The 15,281-nt window shown below is 31.9% G+C and overlaps 1 protein-coding gene across 1 annotated transcript; it reads right to left on the bottom strand.

Moving 5' to 3' along the window:
* Positions 1-2,251: 2,251 nt before the first annotated feature.
* Positions 2,252-6,327, bottom strand: LOC110020926 (calreticulin-like). Its single transcript, XM_020719214.1, has 14 exons — positions 6,161-6,327; positions 4,788-4,895; positions 4,510-4,702; positions 4,149-4,407; positions 3,991-4,047; positions 3,818-3,865; positions 3,650-3,736; positions 3,504-3,561; positions 3,363-3,430; positions 3,195-3,290; positions 3,048-3,095; positions 2,677-2,703; positions 2,508-2,594; positions 2,252-2,411 (listed from the first exon to the last, which is right to left on the bottom strand). The coding sequence occupies exons 1-14, from the start codon at positions 6,258-6,260 to the stop codon at positions 2,400-2,402; spliced, it is 1,248 nt and encodes a 415-aa protein (XP_020574873.1). The 5' UTR covers positions 6,261-6,327; the 3' UTR covers positions 2,252-2,399.
* Positions 6,328-15,281: the final 8,954 nt, after the last annotated feature.

The following is a 15,281-nucleotide window of genomic DNA, read 5'->3' as shown; positions in this document are numbered from 1 at the left end:
GAAAATCAAATTATTAGGAAATAGTTTAATTTAGATAACTAAAAGTTGTTATGTTAAAGAAAAATAAAATAAATTAAAAAAATGTTAAAGTTAAAATGATGTTATACATTCAATAAGAATAATTAAAGAAGATTTACATATTAAATTGATGGCAAATTATTGTAAAGATTGAATTTCTGTTTAGTTAATATTAAATAAGGTTACAAGATAAAGATAATTTTAATATTATCTTGAAAAAAAATCAATAATCCAATTCAATTGTCTAACTAAATGATAAATGCTGATTAGGCTCTAAGTATATACTTGGTGAAAAAAAGGAGTTAAATAAGCTTATGTATATTAATAAAAGAAAAATGATATTTAATAATATAATTAAATAAAAGTAACTAATATTAACATTTTCTATGTACAATTAGAAACTCATTTGGAGGAAGTTAAAGCAGAAGGGAAAAATTATTCATCAAGAGTTGAGGTGACGTACACTTACTTTTAAATTATCGTAATAATATTTTGTTTCTTCTAAAACACTTGTGTTAGAATGACATTTTTTAGATATGTTGATATTGTGAATATGATATGATTCTTCTATTCTACTAGTTAAATTTACATGTAAAAATAAATATCATAGATTCACATACTTATATTTATTTAAATTGATTATAATAAAAAGATCTAAAATGATATGCATAATACAAATAAAATAATCTATATAATATACTTGTATATGTTGAATCTAATGGAGTTCACCCTATTATGATACTAACTAGAGACATTAATGTACCCGTGTACGTAAATTATAAAAGGATATATTGATATTGATGCATCTTAATTGATACAACTTAAACAATACTCATATGACGGATGCAAACTGACTAAATAAAGATAAGTTATTATTATCGTATCATTAAATATTCCAAATTTTTGTTGAATAATAAAATGTCACTTCTTCTTAACACTAATTCAATTTTTTTAACAATAATGCAAATTGTCTTTTTTATTATGCTATTATAATTTATAAATATGAGTATTCAATGGCTGTTGATAGCTCACTATAATTTAAAATTAATATTTCTAGGTTGAAATGTTGGAGTAGAAATGATCATATAAGAGAAAAATGTATATAGAAGACGGGGTGAACATAGAGGAAGGTAAGTTTATAATTTTATTCATTTAATTTTTTTACTTAGCGCCTCTTTTAATATTTTAGATGATTAATTTTTAGTCATATAAATAAATCTAAACTTGTTCTTTTATAATCCGATAGAGGAAGGTAAGTTTATAATTTTATTCATTTAATTTTTTTACTTAGCGCCTCTTTTAATATTTTAGATGATTAATTTTTAGTCATATAAATAAATCTAAACTTGTTCTTTTATAATCCGATTGTCTGTTCCCGCCTTAGAAATTTCAAATTCCCGAGCCGGTCATGACATTATATTTCTCATGTATTTTATAGTGAGCAATCTATAGGTATTTGTATATATTTTTCTTATGCTTATAACTTTTAACTGATAGCTTTTCCTTGTAGTGTTCAAATCTTGATCCAAATCTATAAATAAGGGATCACGAGAAGAGCTCAGTATTATGCAATTACACAACATTAAGCAATCCATGTAATCAATCAATTGTAGTAAATTTCAAAGATTCTTATTCTAAAATCCCCCTTTTTCTCTCTTTTATACTCTTTTTCCCTTTTTTATTGAGTTCTAGTAAGACTTTGGTCTAAGCCAAAGACAATTTAGGATCCACAGATAGCATTAAGTTGTCAAAATAATCAATAAATCTATCAAATGCATATTCCATCATTTAACATATAGAAATTACAAATTTGAAAATAGAAGTTGATTGTAGTCAACAAAAGATGTTGCACTTAAAATATATCATAACCTCTTTTTGAGAGAAAAAATATATCATGCATCAACTCCAAATTATATCAAATTAATTTGGAGCAAGTCATTTTTAAATCAAAGCATATCAATTTTAATTTTGAGTTGACTAAAATTCTAGTGAGTTTATAATTATGGAGATAATAATCAACCGACATTATTGGAATGCATCATGCTTTGTTAGAAGTTTCCATCTTATATGTTTGAATGCTAAAATCAACTATGTAGTAGAAGAAAATTCTATTAATGAACCAACATTCAATTAATAGTCAAAAACTGGATTTGTCAAACTGTATTCGATCAATATTACACGTTTATCACTTGCAACGGTAATATTTGTGAACTTTCTTTCAGTGTTCTGGCAATGGATAAAACAACACTTATTCAATTACTTCAATAAAATGTTCATAAAGATCCACTAAATTATAATTTGGAACTGCAAAACAAGTGGGACTGAGCAAACATGTTGTATACTCGACTTCACTCTTTATTTGTTCCTTAGTGACACTTGCGTCAAAGCTCATCCTGAAATGATGAGAGAAAAAAAGAAGGACTGGAGTTAGCAAGACGATTAAATGCACAACAATTAGATTATTAATTCATAAGGAAATGTTTTACTACATGTTTGCCTTCATCCTCTTCTTTTAATTTTGCTTCCCAGTCAGGCTCTTCAGTATCTAGTTCTTCATCATCATCATCATCTTCATTCTATCAGCAAAGTTTTCATGTTTTCTTAATTAATTTATACAATTAGCTTTGGCAAAGTTATAGATTATCTTTGAAAACATACCACTGGAGTTCCAAGTTGTTTGTTTTCCTGTAGAGGAAGAACAAAATGATATTATAAAAGTATGTAAAGTATTATGTGATTCAATATGTTTTAACACTAGTTAAGAGATTAATGAAATTCTAGTACATATAATTATTTATGGACACTATGGATATATAAGAATTTTTCAAGAAAGTGATAATAACACTATCAGGATTGAAATAGCTATGTTAATAAAACTATTGAGGTGAATTTATAATTTTGAGTCCATATTGTATATTTTTAATCAACGTTCAATTATAAATATTATCATAATGAATGCTTAAGGTGTCTGGCATCAATAAATGAAAAAGATAGAGAAAATAAAATGAATGAATTTATGGGGTTTGCACCTCCTCTTTTCTTAGTTTTTCTGCTTCATCAAATGCAACTTTCTCTGCCTGGGAAAGAACAAACATAATAAGCGAATATATCAGTATTAAAGATATAAAGTGTGCACTAAAAGAAAAGCATGAACTCCAAAATGGGAAGCTATATACATATTTGATCTCGCCCCATGTTTCTTCTGCAACCTTTTTTGCATACTCAGGATCATCACAAATCAAAATGTTATCAAATAATGTCCCCGCTCTTACCTATCATGATGTACGTTAGTTAAAAAAACAAAACATTATACTTCAAAACCATTAAATTGCGACTTGGCTTACTTGCCACAACTCAATTCCCACATATCTCAGGTTAGGATAAACATAGATATTTGGATCAGCTACAAATTCTGCATATAATATCAAATTAGTCTCCATCAAGGATTTCAGGCTAAACTATTTTTGTTGTTTCAGCAAACAAACCAGGATTGTCAATTATAGGCGCCTTCCATTTTCCTTTGTAATTAGGATTCTTGATTTTCTGTCAGTAAAGCATTTGAAACAGATGGCATTACTGTCTAAACACTGTATTTAAGCATTAAACTTAGAAGCTCTGTTGTGTTCGAAACCTTTGGTTTCCATGGTCCTTTATATTCAGGATTTGGGATCATGGGTGCTTTCCACTCTCCCTTCTCTTCAGTATTCCAATCCTCTGGCTGCAAAAGATGGTTGAATTGGGCATGTTTTTTTATTGCAATTGGGCAAAAAGTTTAGAAGAGGATTATTTTCATTTTTACCTTTCTGGCATTCTGGTCAGGAATCTCTTCTAGAATGTTATCATAACCCTTGAAAACAAATTGCACGTCATTTATCGAAGAATTATCTTTTTTTATTCATATATTAACAGAAAAATGGTGTATGTCCAATTTATATTCAAAATGAAATGTCAATGTCACTAGAAATAAAATACCTCCGGTTTGCTATCGTTGGCATCGAGTATGAACTCTTTATCTTCCCAGTCATCAGGCTATATACATCGCCAACAACAAATGATTATTTATAAATCTGAACTACCAAAAGCCTCTCAAACTAAGTTTTAAGATCAGTTTATCAACATATATAATGCACCTTTTTGGCGTCAGGATCCCTAATCTGCTTTGGGGGAAGAATATCCCAATCTTCATAAATACTCCCAGATTCCTTTTGTTCATTATCAATAAGGATGTTATATGTAGCATCTGGTTTAATTATCAAGGTGTACAGATGAGTGAGTTGGTCATGAGGATATGAAATCTCCTTTTTTATCTTATTATTCTTCCCATTTCGTGAGAGAATAACATGAACTCTTTTGTTGATTTCTCCACAGATGTCTGGCCCAAACATTATACTGCAAAAATTCATATGATTTTTTAATACATCATCAAAGTTTTGAAACCAAGCATCAAGCCATGTTAATTAGAGACATGAAAAGGAATAATATAGCTATAACCTGTAAGGGGTGTCACTACTAAACATTTGTTGGTTAATTGTACCATTAATGAGCTTCATGTAGCCACCACCACAGTTCAATTTCTGCTCATGTTTGACTGAGAATTGAAAAACTAGTGTTTTGTCCTTGTTGCTGAACTCTGGAAACTCAGCTGAAATGGCATAGTACCTGTAGTCTTGAGTAGTTTGGATACCTGAAGTGGTAGATGGAGTATTAGAACAACAGTATGAAAATTATCAATCTGATTTTATCAACTTTTAATAGCTTGGCTTGCAAACCTTTGTCTTGAGGATCTCCATTCCATTTACCAGCAGTGTGGTTCCATTCCCCTGACATGTTATCACTCTTTTTCCAATCTGATTTTATCCAGCGATCCTCCCATCCATCTTCATTTCGTATCATAACCAACATATTGTTTAATCACAATAGTAAATATTTGGGACAGAAAATCAGCCATATACTTTTAATAATATGTTAGCTAGTATTAAAATTCCTCTGAAATTCGACAGTATTGTCTTTTTTTAAAGAAGATTTACAAATATACCAGTCAAATCCAATGTTTTTACATGTCTACCCCCTTAAACTTCAATTTTTATATACGTACAACCTTTTGCATGAAAATGTGTAATTCATTTTTTTTTTTTTTGGAAGTTAAAATGATGCTATTTCTTATGCAATATAAAAGATTCGAGTGGTATAAATGTAAAAGCAAAGTTTAGGTGTTAGATATGTAAATGCATAGGAATTGGGTGGTATGTATGTAAGTATACCTTTCTTGATAACAAGAAAAATGATCAAAAGTCTGTTTTTTGTTCTGTTGTGCTGGTGGATTGATTGTAAAAAAATACGAATAATATCTTCATCTTTATCATATCAGGATTAAACTTTACAAATATATATATATATATATTAAACCCAAAAAGAATGCATAAATATTATGAAAAAAAAAATTGCTTGGGAAACATGATATAGAATTTGATTTCATTTTGTTGGCAACAGATTTTGAGAATTTGAATTGCAATGCTTGTATTAGTCCACTAACATTACTCTAAACTCCAGTAGTTATTCTTCATTAAAACTTGAATCTTTAAATTCTACTGCTAAGATTTATTTTGAGATATATTTTGCGCATCACAATCATAAAATATTCTCACAAATAGGGCTGTCAGAACGGCTCGTTGTTCGTGAACGGCTCGTGTTTGGCTCGTTAAGAAGCTCGTGTTCGGTTCATTCGCAATGTTAACGAGCCGAACACTAACAACACAGACAAAGATTTGTTCGTTCGTGTTCCGCTCATTTTGGCTCAAAAAACTACTAATCAATTATAAGTATTAGCTAAGAAAATAGAATAAAAATTATTAAATTAGATTTAAATGATGTTTTGTTATAAATAATAATTTTTAAATTTTGCCCCAATTCTTAATATTTTATGGCTACCTGAACGGCTCTTTGTTCGTGAATGGCTCGTGTTCGGCTCGTTAAGCAAAAAGAGTCAAACACAAACACACTTTCTAAGCTTGAAATATAAACAAGCCAAACACGCGATTACACCCCTACTCACAAATTGAAATAAAAAAAAACAATTACACCCCTACTCACAAATTGAAATAAAAAAAAAAACCCTTGAGAGATATAGGAATCTATATGTCACCATCAAATCTCTCCTCGAAGTAGACCTCTGCAGTGACGAAGAGGAACATAGGCATGAGAATGACAATGGTGATTACTGAGAGCTTCTTCAGGCTGCCCATGGCTGAAGCACATAAAGATGAAACTGCAGCTTCGTGCTAGCGTAGGCAGCTGAGCAGAAATAACGAAATAGTTAATATATATATAAATCTCTGTTACAGAGTTTCTCTGTTGTTGCAAGGAAGCTTCTGGCACGAATGCTGCAGCGGATCCGAAGGGTGTATTGAGCACACGAGGGAAGAATACATAGCACACAATTTTATGTTTTTACACGTCTGACATCTGAACTTTAATATTTATATTCATAACACACTCAAATCTTTAACATCAAATAGAAATATTCACGTTAACAAACTTTTAATACTCAAAAGCTTCTTTTTATCCATAGGTTATATAGCTTCGAGATGTTATAAATGTGAATATCAAATTTTTGGTGTTACATGTGTAAATTCATTAGAGTTCTGGAGAAATATATGAGTACGTAAGACGTACGTAGAGCTGTGTATGTCTGATAGATTATAGGGAGGGTATTAGTGGTCATATCTGCATTATACCTCCTGTAACTTCCCTGTAACCTATCTGCAACCTATCTGTAACTAGTAAGTTTCGCGCTTTTGTTTTCATATATGTCTAAGTTATAGGTAGGTTACAGGTAGGGTATTAGTGGTTATATCTGCGTTATACCCCCTGTAACTTCCTTGTAACCTATCTGCAACCTATTTGTAACTAGTAAGTTTCGCGCTTTTATTTTCATATATGTCTAAGTTATAGGTAGGTTACAGGGATGTTACAGGGGACATAACGAAGATATAACCCTCAATACCCTTCCTGTAATCTACCTGACGTATGCAGCGCTGCGTACGTCTTCGTACACAAATATTTCTCAGAATTTTGTGGCATGCATGTATTATTCCCAAAAAAATTAAAAATGTATGGGATATTCTAATAAAAAATTATTAAAATACTAGACAGTTTAAATTTTTAATAAGATAGATCTTCATGATTTGAAATAAGAAAAACTATTTACATATGTAGTTTTTTTTTTTTTTTTTTTTGTAAAAGATAGATTACAAAAGTTTTAAAATTAGTTTAAACATGTAGTGGAAACAGAAAAAAATTGTGGAATAGTGGTAGCCTTTCATTTGTGTTGGTGGTTTCCTTCGCAAGAATTTGAAGGCGTACTGAGCAGATCTACCTTCAACTGCTCGCTCTGCCTGTGAGATTAGTGTTGCATAAGATCATCAAGAGCAATGTGGTGCAATGCCAATGCCCTTTTTCTTATTTCAATCGTCTTCCTCGTTTCCCTCGGTAGTGTTGGGCACGGAGCTGAGAATCCAATGGGCAGGCGAACCAGGAAGTTGCATGAAAAATAAGCATGCACGTTAGGACTTATTAGTGAAGTGTGTGTGTGTATCTCCATTTTTAAAATATGCAGTTGAAATTAGTGAATGACACCCACAAAATAGAGCATAAATAAGGAGATGGGGAGAGAGAGAGATCTTAGAATACATTATTTTCATATTAGCCCCCTTCATATTATAAATAATGCTCCTCTATTTATAGGAAAAGGTTTAGTATTAAATGCCAATTATACCTCTAGTCCTATGCAGTCGGGTGAGAAGGCCTTCTATAGGTGACCAACTCGAGAGGGCCAACTGGAGCTGCCTGGGGCTAACTGGAGTTAGATAGGCCAACTGGAGTTGGTCAGGACTGATTAGTGCTTGCCTACTTGGGTCGATTGGAACTGATCGGGGCCAAATAGATCTAGTCGGTTCTACTGGAGCTGATAAACTGGAGAGGGCTGACTGGTACTGGTCGTGTTGAATGGAGTTGGTTGGGTTCAACAGGTTCTTCAGACAATCTCAACGACTTAAACTATGAAAGAGAATTTCAGTTATACTTATTAGTTTACTGATTCTCTTATCTATTTGAAAGACAACTGCGAAAAGAATAAGAGAATGATTAATATGAAGCTAAAATTATTCGTCTTTATAAGGCCAGTGGATGATTTTCTACACATATAAGTTAAAAAACATTTTATGCAAAAAAATGGGTTGTGTATCTTTGTGTGACTTTTCATCTATTTGGGAGCTCTTAGCTATCCTACAGGATTTCATCTTAGGGTATTTCGATTTACCTTCAAGGAGTAGTCTCATAAATTGCCAACTCATCAATAATATAGTTGACTTGGCCTTATAAGGATGTTCTACAAGTGTTAACAGTAAAACGAGTCTCCTCATTTGTGCGACTAGATTGACTATTTTCTTTTAATACGACTCAGTTTTAAAAAAATTTGAGTAAGTTTATAAAATTTGTATTATCCTTCGTTTGGGACTGTAGCTCTCCTACGAGGTGTAGTAATCGTAATTTTTCAACTTTACCTAGGCCGAGATCTTGTGGTCTTCAAACCTAGGTTGACTGAATTCATTATTTATTTCATCGTGCTATATTTTAGAAAGAGCTTCTCCAAAGTCGTCATTAGCATTCAACTATTAAATTGAGTAGACTCAAAAAATATGTGCTATTTTTTCCTCAAGCTCTTTAGAAACTTGCTTATGAGAGGCAAGTTCCCCGAGTGCTATAGGTGAATTCACAATGAAGAAGTAAAAAAATAAATAAATGTGATAAAATAAAAATAAGAAGGGTCTCGATATCTTTTTCATGTAAAGATTTTCTTTATGCTCGCTTCATTTCTTCGTGACTTATCCTCTCTTGAATAAATTAATTTTCGGAAGATGTTTTTTAGAGGACTTTATTGGGGGAGTAATTTTTTTGTTCGACTAGAGCTGAACTGGTTGATTATAGTTGGTTGAGCCATCAGGAGTTGTGAGAGTCGACTAGAGCTGGTTGGGACAGCTAGAGCGGCCTAGGATGACTGGAGTTGGTAGGGATTATTGGAGATGGATAAGTTGATTGGAGAATGTTGGACTGACCGGAGCTGGTCGGGCTGAATGGAGCATGCCGAGCTGACTGGTGCTTGACAAGTCGACCGGAGCATGTCGGGATGACTTGAGCTTGTCGGGCCGCTAGAGTTGGTCGATTAGAAGAGTCCAAATGGACGAGTTTGATTATTCATTCGATTGATTTCTTTAATATTGCTAGCCATTTTTCTATAGTTTTGTTTTTCTCATTGTGCTATTTTTTTTCTTGTTTGTGATCCATGCTCACCACATTTTTAGGATATTGAATCCAAAAATATTAGTAAATCACACCCAACAAAATAAAACATAAATAAGGAAAGAGAGAGAGAGAGAGAGAGGGAGAGAGAGAGGGGGGAGAGAGAGAGAGAGAGAGAGAGAGAGAGAGAGTTCTTAGAATAGAATACAATATTTTCATATTAGATTCCCTCCACAATTATAAACAATGTCCTCTATTTATACTAGAAGATTTATTATAAAATGAAAATTATACCTTTAGTCATGTGTAGTCGATTGGAGATGGCAAGCTAGAGCTGGTCTAGGCTGATTGAAGCCTGTCGAGTCGGGTCGTTCGGAGCTTGCCTGGCTGGGCCAACTGGATCTTACCTAGTTGGGTCGACTAAAGCTGGCCTGAAAAATCAGAAATAATTGACTGGAGAGGGTTGACTAGAGAGGTTCTATTGAAGTTGACCGATTGAAGAGGGCTACTCGAAGTTGGCTTGGCTGATTGGAGCAAGATGGATAAATTGGAGCTTTACGGGTTGTATGTAATTGGTTGGGTTGACTAAAGCACACCAGTTGGACATGAGCATGCTGGGCCATCTGGAGCTTGTTGGGCCAATTATAGCTGGTCAATTAGAAGAGATTGAATGAAGGAGGTCGAATGGATATGTTTGACTATTCTCTTGAGTGAGTTCTCTAATGTTGCTAGTCACTACTTTATGGTTCGGTTCTTCTCCTTATACTACTTTTCTTATTGTTTGTTACATGATCCATACTCAATGCACCTATTAGGATGTTAGAATCCAAAGAGGTTTATGAATTACACCCAAAGAATGGAGTGTAAATAATGAAAGAGAGAGAGAGAGAGAGAGAGAGAGATTTCTTAAAAAATAGTATTTTCACATTAGCTACCGCCCCCCAACTATTTTCTTAAAATATAGTATTTTCACATTAGCTACCGCCCCCCAACTATTACAAACCATTATTTATAGGTGGACATTTATTATAAAATGACCCCTAGTCCCTATTAAGTTGGGTTAAGATGGCTAATTGGAGCTGGTTAGGGCCGATAGGAGCTTGTCTGACTGAGCCAGCTGGTGCTCTTCGGGGCTGATTGAAGCCACTAGGTTAATAAGAACTGGTCGGGCAGGGCCGATTAGAGTTGGATGACTGGAGAGGTCCGAGTGGATCTGACCAACTGAAGAGGGCTAACTAGAGCTGGTTAAGCCGATTTAAGCTTGGTCGAGTTCACTAGGTTCTTTGGACAATCTCAGTGCCTTAAGATATAAAGAAGAATTTCTATCATATAGAAAAAAAAATTTTTTTGAACCCAAAATCATTGAATTTTAATATCATTAGGTCATTAAGATGTTCAAAACATAAGTGTTCAATCCTTTTAGGGTATATGATATGTAAAGGCCCTATTTTAGTAGGAAGGTATAAGAAAGATGAGGCATGTGTTGCTAGAGCTCATATTTCTCATTCTATAATTTCTCAAAATTCCTGGGCGACCAAAAATTAACACAAAGAAAGAGTCTCTGCTTCCCGATTATGAGGGAGAGAGTGTGTATGTGTAATTTTTTATTATTATAGTAAGCTTAGTATGTGCTAGCCCTATTTATAGAGTGTTGTATTAAGCATAGGTTGTTGTAGAAAACATATGTTTACTTTCTTGCAATGTCTTTTTTTTCCTCTAAAGATTGGGTGTCTGTCCTACTTGGTCAACTGTTGGAATCCAAACATCTAAGGGAAGATGAATATAAAACAAAGGATTGACATAAATTAAACCAACAATGATAGTTGGATGTCATAATTGGTCGATGAGTCTAAAGTAGGTCTCGGGCTGATTACCCTTTTTGTTTTCTTGGTTATTTGTTTTTGTTTATTTGTGTTTATGCTCAATAGGTTCGCCCAAATTTCAGACCGTTACTTTTGTGTTTTCTTTTTTTTTGCCTGGACTATAGATCGACTTTTTTAGGACTAAATTTTCTACCCCAAAATTAATAATTATCATATACTTATTCAAAATTAATAAACTCATAACAAAAAAAAAAAAATTAAAAAGAATTATTTTTACACCTTAGAACATCATGCATTTAAAATAATAAAATTGAAATTAAATAAAAATGAGTAGAAGCATCTTTGTATTTATGATGTCAATTTGCGGACTCTTAAAGCACATTATACTTGTGAATTATCCAAAACAGGTTATAAAGGATTTTTAGTCAAACTGGATAGGTTTATCTTCCGACCTGGCTTATTTATTTTAGGTATATAGGAAGATAAGAAAATACACAGCATGCTAAGCAAGCATTTCTAGCAACGTTATGGTTAATGATTGGTATTCAAAAGTAGGAGCTAACCATGAGAGTAAATGATTAGTAGGTAACTTTTAATATTCTAAAATTTATGAAACCTCCCTACAACACTAATTAATATTAGTAATTTAAAGTAGAAGAAGTGGAAGTAGGAGTGAGAGACTAATTGATTAAGACTTTAAAGGTTGATCAAATAGAACAATACGTGATTTTTGAGGAATTAGAGGAACTAAGGCGAGAATTGACTACATTATCAGATGTAGTCCATAGAGTAGTTAGAGATAGGTTTGAGAGTTTAGACACCTATATAAGAGATAACATTTAATTGTAGAGGTCTTTGATTTGGAAATGAATACACTCTCCAATCACCTCATACATATATTTATAAGAGAATCTTCTACTTTGCCAATAATTCTTTCTTTAAAAATGGATAAATTACAATAGACAAAGTTAATAAAAGTGTCAAGGACTTATAGAAAATATTTGGTTAGAATATTGTTAATGTTAATGGAAGTAGCTCTTCCCTATGTATACATAAATTTAATGAAATAAAATCAACAACACATGATAGATCCTTAAAAAAGGTCTATCATTGTTATGAAAGAAGTTGTGAAGAAAAAAATTTTAAAATTGTTAGATATATGGTTTACTTATTATATTTTAGATAGTACATGGGTGAGCCCAATATACTATGTACCGAAGACAGGTGGGTTGAAGGTAATAGAGAATGAGAAGAAGGCACTCATACCCACTTTAAGCATTGGCAGATATGCATAGATTATATGAAGGTAAATAATACAATTAAGAAATATTATTTTCCTTCTCATTTATTGATCAGATACTTGATAGGTTGGCGGGACAGCCTTACTTTTATTTCTTGGATTATTATTTAGAATATCATTAGATTTCTATAGCACCTAATACTGGCCTGAAGGTCATGCAAAAAAGGAAGTGCGGGAAATAAAATTGTTGATTTTAAAATGTTGTAAATTTTAATCATTAATTTTATTAGAGTAAATCTTTTAAGTTAAGATTTTAAAACAAAATATTTTAACCTAAAGATTCTAGCATAAGCACATCAATTCAAACCACAGGCATTCAATAAAGAGTAAATAGATGCAAGAGCAATAAAGTAAGAACTTAATATAAAATAATAAAGCATGGTACATGTTAATGGTTTGGCAACATATCCTATAAAAGTAAAATAGTTGTCAGGCTCTGTATATACATACCTTGTCCTAAGTTTATACATTAAAGTTATAATTAGAATTAAGGTATGAAGCATGACCATCTACTCTTTGTCCTTGTCACACAGTCCCTATGTAAAACTCCTCAGAACTCATGATCATGTCATACTTCTAAAATAAACTCAACAATAGGACTATAAAAGAACATGTGAAAACTATAAAATAAATAATTGACCTACATAAGGAGGGTTAGCACATATGAAGGCTTGCAATGTATAATGAACAAAGTTTGATGGGAGGAGAGATAAGTAGCACATCTAGAAAATATGTTAGTTTAATTTTAATCATCAGGATCTTTGTGGATGTACTTGGCTTCCTACAAAAAATATTGCCTTAATATAAAAGGGTGCAACTCTCAAACCTAATAAAGCATGAAAAACGCTCATATAATGCATGACAACTACCATAAACTAAGAATAATAGTTGTGCATAAACATCCTTAACTACACCCTAACCTTAGTTTTAAAAAAGAGCTACAAGGTGTTGGTTAAACATGCATCTACGTGACAGTCATGCAGTGTACGGCTAAAGGGCATACCAGTGGGATATAGGAGGGGTCATTTCTAGCCACTTTCATATTTCATTACTCTAAATGATGAATGTCAACCCAAACTTATGCTAGTAATGATCCTAAAAATTTTGGTAATAATAAAATAGCTTGTAATACTCATTCAAGCAAGCCAATAAGTATTGCTCATTTCTCTATTATCACCACAGGTCAAACTAATGGTCGTTTGAGTACTTACACTAGGATGCAAACTCAGAAGACCTAAACCTATAAGGTACAACATGATATAGGGCCTCGCTTAGAGGAATGAGAGCCCAAGTATAAGATAATAGGTGCCTTAAATACCTCTTCAAAATGCGGCCAAATGATATGAGATTTTAGCCCCCAGATGGAGGAAATCGAGGGAACTCTAGAGTGAGAGCTGGTATCTTCCCTGCCTAGCCGGCCTTCAGAACTATTCAAACTTTAAATTAGCCAATGCTCTTTATAGCATCTCTAGTAAGGGTAAAGAATATAATTGCTCTTATTTGGAACAACCCAATTCACATACTTCCACAACATAATTCTTATACTTATTACTGATTCAGGATAAGGAGAAAGATATTTTTTAAATTTAGAAGCTTTTCTTTTACATAAACTCAACTTATCTTTTTAAATTGTTATTTTTCTGTCAAAATATGAAAAATACCAAAAAGATTTGAATTTAAGTACTACAAAAATATTTTTAGTTCAAATAATTGTCCTTCTAAAATAGAAAGTTTGTTGTTCAATAGTGCATATTGCGTATTTCCTTGTGGGTTCAATATTCAGGTCTTAATAGGTCTTAATCAAAAAGTCTTATATTACTTGATAACGATACATATACTTGCATAGTTTCCCAATAAAAATATAAATTAAAGAGTTAAATTATTATTTTTGTCAGGATCAAGTTTTTGGTTCTGTTGCAAAGTAAGGAAACATAAGTGAAAAATATCATCAATGACATTATTATACTGTTGCATATAAGCAGTTATCAGGAATCAATACTCTTATAAGTTTCTTATTCATTTAACTTAGATATCAAATTAAAATAAAAGCATATAATTGTCATTTCAATTTCAATCATAATTAATGTTTAATAACTTAGCATTTTCCTTAATTCTCTTCGTACTAAACCTAATAAATCCCAAACATTTTTAAATTGGTGAAGTTAAAATATTTTCTCTGGCCTGGGACATTTTAAATTAATTCTAGTGGAGCTAGCCAACTTAACCTTAACATTTCTTTTAAAATTAACATTAGTTTGATTTCATTAAAGAACATGAAAAGTCTTATGGCTTGGGATCTATTAGGGCACCTCTCCAGTTTTTCACTTGTTTTGTGCCAACATCAAGCTTCAGACATTTTCAAATTTTTGACTGTTTATATTCTTATTTTATTTTTTTTCTTATTTTTCTTTTTATTTTCTTATTCCACTAAGAATTACTATTTTTGGTTTCACAACTATTTTTCTTTTCTTTTAAAACATTATGGAGGGCTAGTCTCACTTAAGTGATAATTCTCAAAAAAATAATTTTTTAATGCAACTCTTTCATGTTATTGTTCAAATAAAAGTGAAGACAACATCAAACTTGCTTAGTTAAAGCAAAAGGAGAATTAAAACATCATTGGTCAGCTACCTAATATTTTAATTACACCTTTTTAATTATCCTGAGATTTTTGTGTACAATTAGAAGTTATTAAGTATTAAAACAAAGTTAGTATAATATCAAGACTTATTTTTCCTTAATGACATCCAACCCTTCTTTAATAAAAAAAAGTTTGATAAGCAAGCTGACTTGTTTAAGAATCCTAGTAGGAGTCTCATATTAACATTTTTTTATTGAGTTAT

The sequence above is a fragment of the Phalaenopsis equestris genome, unplaced genomic scaffold, assembly GCF_001263595.1.
Source record: "Phalaenopsis equestris unplaced genomic scaffold, ASM126359v1 Scaffold000112, whole genome shotgun sequence".
In the NCBI taxonomy this organism is placed as follows: Eukaryota; Viridiplantae; Streptophyta; class Magnoliopsida; order Asparagales; family Orchidaceae; genus Phalaenopsis; species Phalaenopsis equestris.
This window is presented reverse-complemented; position numbering and strand designations above follow the sequence as displayed.